Below are 17,059 nucleotides of genomic sequence, written 5' to 3' on the forward strand. Positions count from 1 at the left end.
ATAATACTATATGAAGTAAAAGGCCCTATTGACATCTTTTTCTACATTGCAAAGTGGTATTTACTCTTTTCTTTCTGCATTAGTTTTTGATTACTGTTAAGCCAAAAACAGTCACGTAGGTTCAGTTTTGCAGCCATATTAACACAAGGGAATGGTCTGTTCAGGATAGGGCTTTGTGCACAGAATAGCAATTAGAATAGCATATGTTATGTTACTATAACTTCTCATTTTCTGTGCTTTGCGTCCTCTTGAAAACAAAAGATAGCTTTCATGAGATGTTAGTTTTCTTAATAGATCAAAAACTAAAGCTAGTTTATACTTTATTAGATAAAATTCTTTATTAAAGCTCTTTATTAAACTCCAGAGAGCAGATGAACTACTTCTCTTCTCTGTCTTTAAGTCAGACAGAATCTATATCTTGTTATATTTTGTAGTTGTATTCATTTTCTGCCAGCTTTTTTTTCTTTCTTCCTCTTCATTCCAAACATTGATGTACACATAATTTCCCAGCCAAAAATGCTTTTTGTTTTTACCCTAGTGTCAAGATTTGAACTCACTTTCTCACACTAGCTGGGTGAGCCATCTTCCAGCCCTCCACAGATGTTTTCCTATGGATAGCCTATTTACCTATAGTTCGTATCTAAATCTTACAGCATTTTTGTTTTAGATCCTTGTGTCTGAGCCTTAACTCTATCTGCTTTTATCCCCAAAAACTCTTTTTTTTTTTTCTTTTTGGGTCACACCCGGCGATGCACAGGGGTTACTCCTGGCTCTTTACTCAGGAATTACCCCATGGCGGTGCTCAGGGGACCATATGGGATGCTGGGATTCGAACCCGGGTCGGCCGTGTGCAAGGCAAACACCCTACCCGCTGTGCTATCGCTCCAGCCCCAATCCCCAAAAACTCTTTTAAAGAGGATTGCCATATTTAAAAAAAATAAGCCTGTAGAATGTGTTAAATTTGAATAAATAGCAATAATTGCTTTGTAGAAATTTGTCCCCTTTAACATTGGCATTCCATACCAATATGAAAACCCTACTTTCTCTAACAATCTTTCTGTTTTGTGTTTTGGAAGTTCAAATTAATCGTGGAAGAACTTAGCAGTAGCTTCCTTTTTCCAAACACTCTGCTTGCTCACCTTACAGGGTCTTTCTCTAAAAACTATTCCCCAGTGATGTTCTACTATTCCCACCGTTATTACAATACAACTTCTCTTTTAAGGTGCAAAACATCTACTTATACTACTTCTGTCTTATTTGTACTATTTTTTTACCCAAATACTTACCTTTAGGACAAAGCTCCAACCTATTCTTAATTGTTAGCATACAATTTCCATTTGAATAGCAGCTCAAACCCTGATTTGACGTAATTTATGAGTAATAATGAGGCCAGAGAGATAGTACAGAGGATAAGGCTCTTGCCTTGCATGCACTGACTGACCTGAGTTTGACCCCCAGGATCCCATGTTTCCCTGAGCCCTGCCAGGAGTGATGCCTGAGCACAGAGCCAGGCATAAGCCCTGAGCACTGCCAGGTATAGTCAAAGCAAACAAATAATAAAAGCAATTAGACTTTAGATTATTCTTGTTTGAGTGTGTACCCCATTGTGTAAATGCTTTGCATCTATAGAGCTCTGGGTTGAATCCCTAGCACTAAAAATAGAACAAGTCAAAATTAAAAAAAAAAAATTATTCTAGAGCCAGAGAGCTAGCTCAGGAGGTTGTATAAGTGCATGCTTATGTGTTTCCTGGCAGTACAAGGTCCCTTCTTGGATTGCTGGGAACAACTCCCCAGCCTCCCTGGGAGGAGTCCCCTTTGGTCTTGGCGCCATACTCACTGCTCCTCAGAGGCTTCTCCCAGCCTGGTGCTCAGGGACTATATGCAGTGCTTTGGTTCAGACTCGGGTATCCCACATGCAAAACCCTGCACTCCAACCTGTTACCTCTTCAAGTCCAACAGAGATCATTCTTAAAGAAGACCCAGGCCAACAAAAAACAGTCCGTCACTTATATTAACATTTGTAATTTGATTTTCCTCTAACAGATGCCTATAAGAAAATTTTAGAAACTACAATGACTCCAACTGGAATAGATACTGCTAAACTTTATCCCATACTGATGTCATCTGGGCTTCCCAGGGAAACTCTCGGACAAATATGGGCCTTAGCTAATCGAACTACACCTGGCAAACTTACTAAAGAAGAACTTTTTACTGTTCTTGCGATGATCGCTGTGACACAGGTAGACAATTTGTCTTGTTAGATCAAGTAACTTTTCAGTATGAATTGAAAAAATAATAATTTGTTTTGACTGCAACCTAGTAGGATTCTTTCTGTATTAAAATTCATTTTCAGGGTGCAGTGTTTCAAAAGTGTGCCTTTCATATGATATGTATACTAGCAAAACATTTAAAAGGCTGAAATAGTAATACCATCTACCTATATTCTTCCTGATCTTGAAAAATAATACTCTTTTCTGCCCTTTGAGTTCCTGTTTAAAATTAGGTAGCTGCAGGTAAACTATTCTCTAAGCTAACCATTTTTATCATAGTAGAAATTGTTTTTGATGATGACTTTATTGAATTAGGTACTCTGTCAAAGTGAAAATATCAGAGCTGATAATGTGTTGGCTGTTTCTTTGCTTAGTAATAGGTTTGCACATATCTTCAGTGATCTGAAGTGATCTACTCTGGTGATATATTTAATGTACAAATACAATAATGATATTGCAAGGTTTAATGTACAAATACAAACGAATACAATAATGATATTGCAAGGTTTTATGCATGAAACATTCTAACTCCACACCCTTCACCAGAGTTTCAGCTTCCCTCCATGTTTCTCCCCGTGTCCCCAGTCCTGTCCTCACTCCCCCACCCCATCCTATAGTGATAGGCTTCCTGCTAAAGACCAGTTCTTATCTCTGTTGCCTTTGGGTACTTGTTTATTCTCTAAAAAAATGCAAATAATACCTTGCTTGCATTAATTTAATCAAATCAGATAATGTATGAAATACAGAACAGTACTTCACTCTTAGAATGAATTGTTATTAAAATGAGGAAATGACTTGAAAAAAATAATAGGTTTGCAGGAAATTTAGCTTGTTTTCTTGTATCAGATTTAGGAGTTTAGGGAGAAGAATCCCAATGCTATAGATTTTGCATTCATGCCTGACATAGATCATATTTGATTTAGTTTCCTAAAGAGGTTCCTTTTATTTTCCTCCTGTTCTGCATAGAGGGGTGTTCCTGCCATGAGTCCCGATGCTCTAAGCCAGTTGCCAGCCGCTCCTGTTCCAACTTTAACTGGCTTTCCGATGACTTTGCCTCCTGCCGTGAGTCAGCCAACTGGGATGCCTTCAGTCCCTGCCAGTTCCATGGCCCTCAACCTCGGGCAGCCGGTCATGGGCATTAACCTTGCAGGGCCAGTAGGGGGAGCTGCAGCCCAGGCTTCCAGCGGTTTCATACCAACTTACCCTACAAATCAGGTAAATGGTACATGCCAATTAATCCCTGAAAGGCTGCAAATGTTGCTCATCAGTAGGGAACTTGCCATGCATGATCTGGTACCACAAACTATAAAGAACATAAAGACCCTCTCAGAGCTGAGTGTAATTCCCATTTGCTTATTTGTTTTGTTGTGGGGATGGGCCCAACCAAGTTCAGGGCTTACTCCTGGCTCAGTACTAAGGGAGCACTCCTGGTTGTGCTCAGGAGGCTATATCTGGTACTGGATTGAGCTGGGCAGCTGCGTGCAGAGCAAGCACCTTTCCCCCTGCACTATCTCTCCAACCCACTCCCCATTAACAACAACAACAACAACAACAACAACAACAATAATAATATTATACTTGAAAGATCCCAGCAAAAATAAATGCAAATAGAAAAACTCCCAGGATACATTATTACCAGAAATTTGTGGCCTTGAAACCAGTTTCATAAGAAGCATTAAAGGAGCCTCTTTAGAGACAAGACAACCTTAACACTTTGCACTGAGCCGTGTATCCACTGTTGGGTATGGTTGTCCTCTATCTTTTTATTCCTAGCTCTCTAAGGGTTTTAGGCTTTTAAAATTTTTTTTGAGGGGGGAACCACACCCTCAGGGATTACTCCTGGCTTTGCATTCAGGATTACTCCTGGACCATATGAAATGCCAGGGATTGAACCCGGCTTAGCTGTGTGCAAAGCAAATGCCCTACCTGCTGTATTATTGCTCTGGCACCACGGTTTTATATTTTTTAAATAATGAATTAAGGTTTCATCTGTTTTGAATGTACTATGTATTCAAATTATTTTATGTCTATAAACATAAAAATTCTATGGATTTTTTTTTGCTTAATGTAGATACTTAAGCATTATCTATAATGTAATATTTTCTATTATAAAACCAACATTACCCTTTTAGGATAAAACACCTGTACTTTTGTAGGCCTATCAGATTTTCCCTTTAATTTTTTTAAAGGTTTCTCCACACTCTTACTAAAGTATATATACATTTATAGAATTTATCTCTTTCATGTAAAACTTAAAATGTAAGGGACTGGGGAGATAGTTGAGTGGGTAGAGCACTTGCCTTGCATGTGGCTGACCCAGGTTTAATACCAGACACCCCACTGATCTCCTGAGCCCCACCACGGGTTATCCCCAAGTGCAAAGTCAGGAGTAAACCTATACCCACCACCCAAAATGAAAAACTAAAAGTAGTAGCATAGAACTATTTATGTTATTAATTTTTAAATTTATGTATATGTAAAAAAGATAATAGTTTTTTTTTTCTTTTTGGGTCACACCTGGCGATGCACAGGGGTTACTACAGGCTCTGCACTCAGGAATTATCCCTAGCGGTGCTCAGGGGACCATATGGGATGCTGGAAATCGAACCCGGGTCAGCCGAGTGCAAGGCAAACGCCCTACCCGCTGTGCTATTGCTCCAGCCCCCCCAAAAAAGATAATAGTTTTGAAAAAATATAAATATCATTTGCAGTTTTGTAGAATTTAAGGAATTCAGTTCTATTCATCTATGTGTGTATAGGTGTCATCACCTCCGCAATCAAAAAAGACCTCTCTCATATGTGGGATACAGAGAAAGTCAGTAAACACAGCCTCAGAACTGGAGACTTTTTTTTTTTTTTTTTTGCTTTTTGGGTCACACCCAGCGATGCACAGGGGTTACTCCTGGCTTATGAACTCAGGAATTACTCCTAGTGGTGCTCAGGGAACCATATGGATACTGGGGATCGAACCTGGGTCAGCCACGTGCAAGGCAAACACCCTACCCACTGTGCTGTCACTCCAGCCCCGGAACTGGAGACTTTGTCTAGAAAAATGAGCTTATCTGGGGCAAGACGGTTGGATGGGAGGGTTCCTCAGGACACTGGTGGAAGAAAGCAGGCTCTCTGGCGTAGGTGTGGTGTTGGACCGATACATACTTATAAAAATAATTAACAGCATTATAAGTCATAGTACTTCAATAAAAGTGCTAACTAATCATCATCCCTGAAAGTAAATCTGGGAAACATTTTTTTCTAGAGATAGAGAAGATTTTTGTAGTATGATGAGCCTACAGGTGAAAATTAAGCACTATTGAAATAATACCAAGGGCCAGGGAGATAGTTCAAGGACTGGAGATAGTTCAAAGATAGTTCACTGGCATTCATGGGGCCCCAGATTTGCTGCCTGGTGCCTCGTGACCCGAGATTCCCAGTGCCACTGGACCCAAGCAACATCAGATTGCCAGCTGAACATTAACCCTCCTGCCCACAGAGGAGCTCTAGAGACTTGACCTGGCTCTGTCCCGAGGGCAGGCCCCAGGAACACTGCGCACTGTCTCCTTAGAGTCTGTTTCCTCTCAGAAAAGAACTGCAATTATAAGGTATATTGTTGATACAGCGTAAAGATCTTAAGACTTTAAAATACCTGGATTTGGGCCAAAAGATGATGGTTCTTCATTATCTATACACATTATTTCCCCTTTCTTCTTGCTGTTGCAGTTATCAGGGCTTCAGTGCACTTGATATACTTGACTGCAGTGCTCCTGAACATTTTTAAAGTTACAGTGCTCCCTAGAGCTGCACACTTTATTTGCAGTGCTCACACACACACGTGGTCACAGTGTACCAGGGATCACACATTTTGTTATGGCCCTGGGGGTGGGGGTGGGGAGAGGGTCCCAGAGAGCTGCCAGAATTGTGTCAGGTGCATATGTGGCAGAGCCAGGGACCAAACATGTTTCCTCATGCTTACAGATTAGGTTCTCTGCCACTAAGCTAGTGCCAGGTCACACTTATAGAGCTAGAGGAATCAAATTTGTTGAACCTTGTCTGGTGGACATTTAGATATTCTAAATTTTTTACTCTAACAATGCTATATAATATCCTTGTATGTCTTTCTTTATTGGAGTAAATGTTTCTATAGGAAAGAATTTAGCTATTGCCAAACTGGTTTTCATAAAACACTCTATTGTGGGCTGGAGCAGTAATACAGCAGGCAGGGTGTTTGCCCTGCACATGGCCAACCCAAGTTCTATCCCCGGCATCCCATATGGTCCCCTAAGCACCACCAGGGGTGATTCCTGAGTGTAGAGCCAGGAGTAACCCCTGGACATTGCTGGGTGTGACCCCAAAAGCCAAAAATAAATAAATAAATAAAACTTTAAAAAGAAAAAAATCAATAAATCCATAATATATTAGTCTCATTGCCTCTACATTTTTCACTGGAACTAAGTATGTTCAAATTTTTTGCTAGCCTGAGATATGGAAAATAAACTGATTCTAATTTCAGACTTAACAGCTTCCTGGAAATACAAAAACTAAAAGTTTAATTTTACACCTGCATGCACATACATCAAGCCTAGTAAAAATGATTCATCTACACAGTGGCAACCTGTTTTAGCATTAGCTCTACATGTGTTGCATGTAAAAAGATGCCCATGCTATGTAATTACATTTTAAATTATATAACAATGTAGTTTAACCTCATTTTTCTATAAATGAACTATGAGAGGCTAGAGCCATAGTACAGTGGGTAGGGCATTTGCCTTGCACGAGGCCAACCTGGATTCAATCCCCAGAGTCCCATATGGTCCCCTACCACTGTCAAGAGTAATTCCTGAGTGCAGAGCCAGGGGTAACCCCTGTGCATCGCCAGGTGTGACCCAAAAAGCCAAAGATAGATAAATAAATAATAAAATGAACTGTGAGCATTACTACTAGAGGACTTGGTGATATATCTCAGCGGTAGAGCAGTTGCCTTGCATTTTTGTGAGACCTAGGTCTGACCTTTCCCTGGACCTGCAATGAAATGAACAACTACTTCTAAAACATGAGATTAGGGGCTGGAGCAATAGCACAGCGGGTAGGGCGTTTGCCTTGCACGAGGCCGACCCGGGTTCGATTCCCAGCATCCCATATGGTCCCCTGAGCACCGCCAGGGGTGATACCTGAGTGCAGCCAGGAGTAACCCCTGTGCATTGCCAGGTGTGACCCAAAAAGCAAAAATAAATAAATAAATAAAATAAAACATGAGATTAGAAATCAGCATTCTTTTTTTTTTTTTGCTTCTTTTGGGTCACACCTGGCGATGCACAACGGTCATTCCTGGCTCATGCACTCAGGAATTACCCCTGGCGGTGCTCAGGGGACCATATGGGATGCTGGGAATCAAACCCGGGTTGGCTGCGTGTAAGGCAAACGCCCTACTCACTGTGCTATTGCTCCAGCCCCAGCATTCATTATTAATGCATGTTTGTGTTCTAACAGGCTTGCATTTTGTGATTTATGGATATGAATAAAATGCCTTTGAAAGATGACAGATTCTCAGTAATCAGCAGTTTCAAACTTGCATGGATTACTTCTTAAATCAACCCTAAAGGGGTTTAAGAACCCATGTATTTAAGATAGTATCTAGAAACACAGACAATACTGTGCCCTCCATCCCAGGTCCCACTCGAGGAGTCCCTGCCCCCCACCCCACCCCCGGTATTGCCCAGCGTGGCAAAAAAAGACATTAATAAGAAACACACAAAATAGGATATATATTTTTTCCATTAAAAGTACTTTATTTTAATTTTATTTACTAAATAACGTAATTTATTTCTTGGGAAGGGGTGTATTTTTTATTTTTTATTTAACCACTGTGAGATACACAGTTGCAAAGTTGTTTGTGATGGGGTTTCAGTCATATAATGTTTCAGCACTCATCCCTTCACTAGTGTACCCATGTCCCCAGTTCCCAGTTTTTCCCTCTCTCCAACCCCCTCCTCCTACCTTGTGGCAGGCACCAGGAACTTTTCACTTTTCTTCTCTCTCTCTCTCTCTCTCTCTCACACACACACACACACACACACACACACACACACACACAAACTCGGTTTCTTTTTCTTTTTGGGAATTTATGGTTTGCAATACAGAAATACAGATACTAAAAGGTTATCTTGTATATCCCTTTACCTACTTTCAACACTCAGTTCTTGTCCAGAGTGATTATTCCTAATATTGTCATACCATATATATATGTATATATATACATATATATTATATATACTCTGATATACTCTGATACTCTGATAAATGGGATTTCTTAAGCAATTTAGTTGATGTAATATCTAAAGGCTGTTCTAAAATTTAGTAGTTGTACATAAAGTTGAGTTTGGCAGCAGGAGATGTGTCATTATCTTACCAACTTGATGCTTTTCATTTAAACGTCCCCTGTAAATCTAGGTAAAACCAGAAGAGGATGACTTTCAGGATTTTCAAGATGCTTCTAAGCCAGGATCCCTTGATGTCTCCTTCAGTGATTTCCAGGAGTTGCCTGCTTCTTCAAAAACAGCTACTTCCCAGCAAGGAAACAGGTAGAAGGACTTTGTTACCATTAACATTGTCTCTAGTAATTGGGCAAGAGGTGTTCCAGTGAGAATCCTAAAAAAGACCATCAAGACTCTTCACGCTCCAGCCAGGGATAAGTGTTAGAACACACAGCAAGTATGTGCAAGGCCCTATGTGCAGCCCGGGTACCACACAGCCCTCTGAGCACCCAATAGCCCCTGAATGCACCGAGGGTGACCCCTACATGTGTCTATGTAGGGACTCTTTACTTGCGCTCTTCTGGAATTTCCCTCTTTATTTATACCTTCACTCTCTAAGCTTTTCTCCCCTTTGTGTCTGCCTGCCTGCCTTAAATTTCAGCTCTAGCCATTTCTCCTTGGGAACCTCTCTAGGACAGTTTTGGTTTTTCATTTTTCCCCTGTATGACACCTGATTTATTATAACTGAGGGCACCTGTGCTGTGATGACTGATAACTTCATGTTCTTGTATTAAATCCAAGTTTTAGCTGAAAAACCTTCTAAACATGGGCACATGCTGTGATATTTTTCAGCCATTGACTTTCCACATGAATCATTATTCAGAAAGATGTTTCTAGGTTTCAGTGACTTTTAGGATTTTATGTGTATTTATGGAGAGTTGCATTTGCATCTGCCCTTTTGTTTACTAGTTTATTCAGGTGCAGTGACTAATTCAATGCATTATCAACCACTTTTTATATCACTCACTTTTCTAAAGTATTCACTCTTTCACAGAGTGGAACATACTGAACTTTGAGTAAGCAAGAAGAATTTCATTGCTTTTATTTTTAAAACTTGTTTTTATCAGAATACATACTCCGTTGCTCTTATGCTCTGTTGGTACAATTTAATTGATCTTATATTTAATCACTTAATTCTTTCATGGTTAACACTTGCTGCATATACACTGTTATATAACTCAGAGATAGACGTTGCATATAATTACAGATTAGGAAAAGAGATTATTGTGTTTTTAAGAAAACATGAGAATGACACATTGAAGAAAAATACTATGGAAATACATTTCCAAGCCCTTTATACAAGCAGCTGTATAATTAACACGAGAGACACATTGCATTCTTTTGCTGTTGTTTTTAATTCGTAATTGAATCACAGTGAGTTCCACAGTGAGGTGATTGGGTTTTAGTCATACAATTTTCCAGCACCCATCCCTTTAGCAGTATACATTTCCTACTACCAGTGTCTCCTGTTTCCCTCCCAACTCCCTACCCCCACACATTGTATTTCTTTACTAGATCTTTCACTCATTTTTATTTGTTTCTGTTTGGGGGGCACACCCGGTGATGCTCAGTGGATACTCCTGACTCTACACTCAGGAATTGCTCCTAGAGTGCCTGGGGGACCATATGATGTGCCAGGGATCAAACCCAAGTCAGCTGTATGCAAGGCAAATGCCCTACCCACAGTACTATCATTCCAGCCTCTAGATCTTTTTATTTTTTTTTCTTTTTGGGTCATACCCAGTGATGCTCAGGGGTTATTCCTGGCTCTACATTCAGGAATCAGACTGGCAGTTCTCCAGGCACCATATGGGATGCCGGAGATCGTCTGCGTGCAAGGCAAACACCCTATTCACTGTATTATTGCTCCAGCCCCAATCTTTTTCTCTTAAAATTCATTCTTTTTAATGTCTCTTAAAAAAACAAATCACCCAGACTTCTCAAGTTACCATCTTAAAATTAAATTGTTTTCCAATTTAAGACATTAGATTATCTTTTTCTTCCTTGGTGAATCATGTCATTATATCTGGTCACCAAATCAGAGACACATTTTTTTGTTGGGGCTCCCTCTCCTTTTATTGTTATTGACTCCAGTAGCTTTTTTTGGCTTGGAGAAAGATTGTATGTGACATTCTCTTCCTGCCTGCTCTCTCTGCTCTTTGCCATTTCTCTAATACTTGTACTTCAGCCAGGCCTGTAAGCTGACCATACTCTTCATCTAGACCAGCCTTTAAATTTCTGGCCTTTTATATTCTCTCTGTAGGTAATTCTAGTTCTGTTTCAAAACTAAGCTCAATATTAAAGTTATTATGTTAGTTTTTAATAATCCTCACAATCTCAATGCCCACTTCCCCTCCTCACTATATCAAAAATGCCTTACAAGTACCTGTGCCCTGATTGGTACTTTCTGGCTTTATTATTTACCTCATTGGACCATTAAGATCCTAAAGAGAATATTCTATGTCTCTCATGTAGTGCTTTCCCAGAGGTAGAGGTGGAAGTACAAGCACACCTGGGGTATATTTCAGGTTGGTTCCAGGCCACTGCAGTAAAATTGTAAAGCAAGTCATACAAAATTTTCTTTCGTTTCCCAGGGCATATGAAAGTTCACAGGTGGGAGAGATCGTACAGTGTCTAAGGCCTTGCCTTGCACACGGCCAACTTTGATTTGATCCCCGGCACTCCGTGTGTCCTCCAAGTCCACCAGGAGTGATCTCTGAGTGCAGAGCCAGGAGAAACTCCTGAGCACTATCACGTGTGGCTCAAAAAAAATGCTCTGGGCTGTAGGGGGAAGTGCGTGCTTGGCATACACAGGGCTGGGAGTTAGTCGTGTCCTCCATGTGTCTCCCAGGTGCCTCTCAGTGCATCCCTGGTGGCCCCCAGAACCACTGAAGAGGTGAAAAAGAGAGAACGTTGCATTTGACTATACTATAGTCTGTTACCTATATGGTAGCATTGTGTCAAAAAATATATATGTGTGTGTACGTGTGTATATATATGTATATGTATATATATATGTATGTATATGTATATGTGTGCATATATATATGACAGTAAGACACAAATGAGTTTACACTATGTTTTACATGTGAAATTCCCAGGTTTGATCCCCACCACCACATGCCTCCCTGACACCAACCCAAGAGTGACCCTGAACACCTTCCAAGTGTGGTCCAGAGACAAAAATATAACAGTATTTATGAAGTACAATAAATCAAAACATAACAAAACATAAAAAAATGTAATATGGGCTATATTGTAACAAGTTTATTAAATTGGTTATTTATCCCTCTGGGATAAAATGTATCTTAATATAGATAAAATCAGAATTTGTTGATAGAAGTTTTAAGATGATGACCAGATCTAAGAGACAGTAATAACAATTTGGGTGGCAGTGTCCACGTAATAGTTCACTTTTATATGCAGTCATACCTTACAAACTGAAATGTTTTCATTTGGGGGCCAGAGAGATAGTACAGCAGGTAGAACACATACTTGATGTGGGTTCAGTCCTCAGCACCCCATATGGTCCCCTGAACCTTGCCAGTAGTGATGATCCCTGAGTGCAGGGCCAGGAGGAAGACTGAGCACTGCCAGTGTGGCCCACCCAAAATCAAAACAAAAAACAAAGTTTCCATTTTGACTTCACTTCTTCCATGATTTCCTTTTATAAAAACATGGTGCTCATGTCTACAAGTCCCCGTTCATTGTTCATGGACTCCTTCAGGAGCATGTATGTGGCATCTGCTCGCTCTATGCCAGACATAGAGTAGGTACTAGAAATGCAGCAACAGAACACAATTCCTGCTATAAATAAGTTTAATCTGAGTATTTGTGTTTTCTTAGAAACTCTCTTAGAAATGGTTCAGGTTTATATACTCATATATAATGAATTTTCTGGTTTATGATAGTCTTTCCTTTGTGTGTTTATCTTGAAAGTTTGTATGAATAGTCTGTATGAAAGTCACAATATGAATAGCTAACCTACAGCAAGAATGACTACTTTGGGCAATATGTAAGAGCAGAAAATGAGCATTTGTCCAAGAAGATGAAAAAGAAAGTAGGGTCTTAAAAATAGGCTGGGATGATTAAGTATTGTTGGTCTGTGAAAAAAATGACAATTGTCAAGGGAGATACCACGTGTCTTATGATTTGTGACATAATCTGTAAAGTATTTTTGAAATAAAAAGTGACAACATGATGTTGATTCCTGCTGCTTAGTTGAGATAAATTCAGCTGCCATGGCAGTCCTGTTGTAAATGAGAGAGTTATTCTAGATTTGGTTACAAACACTGAGACGTGTCTGAGTAATTGATTGGACTTGGTGTTGAACTGGATGTCAAATGAGAGGAGAAATAGTGCTTAAACTTGCTCCTCAGACATGAAAGGGAGGCTGGAAGACAGCAACATTATTCATTTATCCACTCAGAAAATACTATGTGCCAGGCACAGGAGAGCTTAGAATAGTAATTAGTCATGGGACACTGACAGTAGAATAGAGGAGGAAAGGAGCTAAGGGGCCAAGATTGTATTTGGTTAGTTTGTTTTATTTTGCTATTTAAATGTGTGTATTAAACAGAATGAGCTACTAAGTAAAACCATCTATTAGAGCCACATGGAATGATTGGGAAAAGTTAATGGGTACACTAGAGGAAAAGCAAAGTATATTTTTGTGGCCAGGTTCTCTAGTCTTTTCAAGGGTATGCAAGCTTAACTTTTAAAAAATTTAAATACCATGATTTATAAAGTTGTTCATAATACAGTTGTTTCGAGCATTTAAGCATTCAGTGTTCCCACCAATTCCCCCACCGGCCAGTATGATCACCTGTGTGCAAGCTTAACATTTTTAAACAGTACTTACCTCTCTTACTTGAGTACCTTTCAGTGGTATTGAAGAGTAGAAATAGGGGTTAGATTGATAGGACAGTGGGTTGGATGCTTTCCTTGCACATGGCAAACCTGGGCTCGATTCCCAGCAGCTCGTATGGTCCCCCAAGCACTAATAGGAGCAATTCGTGATTGCAGAGCCAGGAATAAACCCTGAGCATTGAGCATTACGGGGTGTGACCCAGAAACAAAAAAAAAAGAAGGGAGGAAAAAGTAGAAATAACTTTTTTTTTTTTTTTTTTTTTTTTTGCTTTTTGGGTCACACCCAGCGATGCTCAGGGGTTACTCCTAGCTTTTGCACTCAGGAATTACTCCTGGCAGTACTTGGGAGACCATATGGGATGCCGGGGATCGAACCCGGGTCGGCCGCGTGCAAGACAAACACCCTACCCGCTGTGCTATCGCTCCGGCCCCAGAAATAACTTTTAATATTTAAAATAGATAATGACTACTATATGTAGCATAAACATTTTCATGATGACTATAGTTTTTTCTTTTTTTAAGTAGCTGCCAGGGGTGCGGTTGGAGAGATAGTACAGTGGGTAGGGCATTTGCCTTGCACTCAGCCAACCTGGGTTCTATCCCCGATATCCCATATGGTCCCCCGAGCCCTGCCTGGAGTGATCCCTGAGCACAGAGCCAGGGGAAAGCCCTGAGCACCGCTGGGTGTGGCCCAAAAACAAGTGACTGTAGAGAAAACTGTAATTAATTAATTTGTAATAGTCATAAAAATTTCAGTATGAGCCATAACTTTCATTGAATTGAATTTTACTTTATTTCAAACAGCAGTTCATTTCCTTTAATATTTCTATTTTTCCCAAATTTGGGGGGGCAGAAATTTTAATTTATAATCTCAATTAAATATCGCCTTCAGATAATTTTGACAGTATGCATTTTCCTTTTTGGTTGGAGCTGCTAGGAAGACCCAGGGGCCTCTCCTGGCTTTTCTCAGATCACTGGGCAGTAGTTCAGTCTGAGTGGCTGAGGCTCTGGGCTCTGCCCAGCAGTGATGCCCTAGGGACCATGTGGTGCGGGGTCAAATCAGAGTTGGCCACATGCAAGCTACGTGCCTTAATCTGTGCACTTCCTCTAACCCCTTGCCAATGTACTTTTAAAGACCATAGCTAAAGTTGGTGGACCATGAAAAATAAATTCACATTTGTTTATTTTTCCCTATGACATTAATTTTCTTTAGTCCTATATACCTTTCTGTATGGTAAGTTGTAGTTTACTTATGGAACATTTTTAAAAAAATCTAGCTATAGTATATAGAATATAACCTATTTGTCAAGATCAAATATATAGCAGATATTTATTAATGATGAAAAGTTACAATATTTGAAGCACTAAGTCCTAAAAGGCTCTGGACCTCCATGCCTTCGTAAGAGCTGGGTTTTTCCCTAGCTTGTAGGCTGCTGATAAGAATGACTGGAAATATTTTTGCTCAAAGGCAAATAACTCAATGGAAATCCATTTATAGAATATGTATGTGGTATTGAATGACACATGCTGGTAGTGAAATGTAGTCATTCATGTGCAAAGATTCCACAGAGCTGCCTGAGTCTGATAAGGAGAAGGGGGGAAAAGGCAAAGCTTTTAATAGTATGCCTTTAAGCTATCCAAGAATTACCCACACATATACAATTCATTACACGACTTTTCCATCCATAGTCAAAAGTATCTGTATCTAATTTTCAAGCAATTGTTGTTTTCCTACAAAGCTAGCTTCTGGAGCCACTGATGTCACCCTTGTAAAGATGCAGATTGTTTTAGCTCTGCTGTTGCCCATCAGATCTGTTAGCATCTGCCAGTAAGCACTGGAACATGATCAAAAAGAAAATTTACATCTTGATTTGAACATTTCACAAACTGATTTTCACTTATATTTTTTAAATGTTAGTATCATTCAGGTAACAGGGTTACAACTGTGTTAACATTTATGGTATGATAAATAGATTTTTGGGTTGTTGTTGTTTTGGGACCACATCCTGGATGCTCAGTGGTTACTCCTGGCTCTGAACTCAGGAATTGTTTCTGGCAGTGCTCGGGGGACCACCTGGGATGCCAGGGATCGAACTTGGATTGGCAGCGTGCAAGGCAAATGCCCTGTTCACTGTACAATTGCTCCAACCCCACAATAAATAAAATTTTATCCTAACTATTCCACCTCTGCATTCTGAGCCCATTTTAGGGAATATATATATTAAGGCTAACATGATTTATGTTAAGATGCTGGTTATAAGACCACTGAAGCATATGTTTTGCATATAGAAGGCCAGGGTTTGATTCCACCACCATGTGGTCCCCCAAGCACCACTGGGAGGAAACCCCAAGCACCGAACAGGAGTAACTGGGTGTATATATTTGAAGCTGAGAGTCTTCCAAGCAGTGGCCAGATGATTGGCACCAGGCATTCTGAGAGGTGCTTGGGGATTTTACAGGATCAGGGGTCCACGTGGTACCAGGGAGCAGACTCAGGTACTTTTGCATGTAAGGCATGTCCCTGGCCTCCGAGCTATCTCCCCGGGCCTGGAGCTCTTCACTCCTGCAGTTTTGTCTTTTGGATTTTTTTAATTGGGGCTACACTCAGTACTGGGTGGTCCAGGGCCACAGCTGGCAGAGATGGACCCATGAAAACCAAGGCCGACAGAGGTTTAGGACTACAGGAGTCATACCCAGCCAGATTCAAGCTACATATGGCAGTGCTGCTCAGGAGGGGGTCCATGCAGTGCCGGGGATCAAAGTTTGGACTTTGCACGTGCAGGACATGTGCTGTATCTCTTCAGCCACTTCCCTGGCTCCCACTTTGCAGATTTATGAACCTTAAATTAAAATGACAGGTCATCATTCTGTTGTTTCCCCGTGACATTCCATTTATTGTTATAGCTTGAATAACAGATTAAACAGTCAGCATGCGTCAAATCCTTTGAAGATTATCAAGAAAAGAATTACTTATTTGAATGCTCTTTTAATGCAGGGCAAAGGGCTCGGGGTCACTCCTGGTATTGCAAAGCTGAGGATCAGGCCCCTGTCTGCTACCCCTTTACTCTCTGTCTGGCCCGGTGTTTAACTTTTTATTGTTTCTCATTTCTTTACATTTTAATTATGAAATTAAGCAGATTTATGGGGGCTGGAGAGATAGTCCAGCAACAGGGTTTGATCTCCTGGCACCCCATATGGTTCCCTGAGTGCCACCAAGAGTGATCCCAGAGTACAGAGCCAGAAGCTTTGAGCACTGCTGGGTGTGCCCCCCCAAAAAAAAATTTTTTAAAGCAAATTCATAGAAGAAAAGTAGACTTCAACTCAATTTAAATAAAAATTTCCCCCCCCCAGTTTCCAGTTTTAAAGTAGGGATCCATGAATTTTAACCAGATACCTATTTGTCATTTTAATTCTGATTTTCTACATGATGAATAATTTGATGTTCTGATCATTAAGGAATCTTTTTCCCCCTTTTAGTGCCCCTTCTTTGTTGATGCCACTTTCTGGAACTAAAACATCTGCTTCAGCAGATAAATATGCTGTGTTTAAAGGAATTACAACTGACAAGTCCTCTGAAAATACTGTTCCATTTGGAGGTAAAACCAGTTCACG

The 17,059-nt window shown here is 40.3% G+C and overlaps 1 protein-coding gene across 10 annotated transcripts in view; it reads left to right on the plus strand.

Annotated features, from left to right (window-relative positions):
* Nucleotides 1-17,059, plus strand: part of SYNRG (synergin gamma) — an 87,886-nt gene that overhangs the window by 25,862 nt on the left and 44,965 nt on the right. For all 10 annotated transcript variants that reach the window (XM_055130156.1, XM_055130159.1, XM_055130160.1 and 7 more), the window contains 4 exons: nt 2,044-2,240; nt 3,237-3,485; nt 8,715-8,845; nt 16,925-17,043. In XM_055130156.1, coding sequence (XP_054986131.1) covers nt 2,044-2,240; nt 3,237-3,485; nt 8,715-8,845; nt 16,925-17,043 — 696 coding nt within the window. The remainder of the gene's footprint in view (nt 1-2,043; nt 2,241-3,236; nt 3,486-8,714; nt 8,846-16,924; nt 17,044-17,059) is intronic.

This window comes from Sorex araneus, chromosome 3, assembly GCF_027595985.1.
Source record: "Sorex araneus isolate mSorAra2 chromosome 3, mSorAra2.pri, whole genome shotgun sequence".
Taxonomy (NCBI): Eukaryota; Metazoa; Chordata; class Mammalia; order Eulipotyphla; family Soricidae; genus Sorex; species Sorex araneus.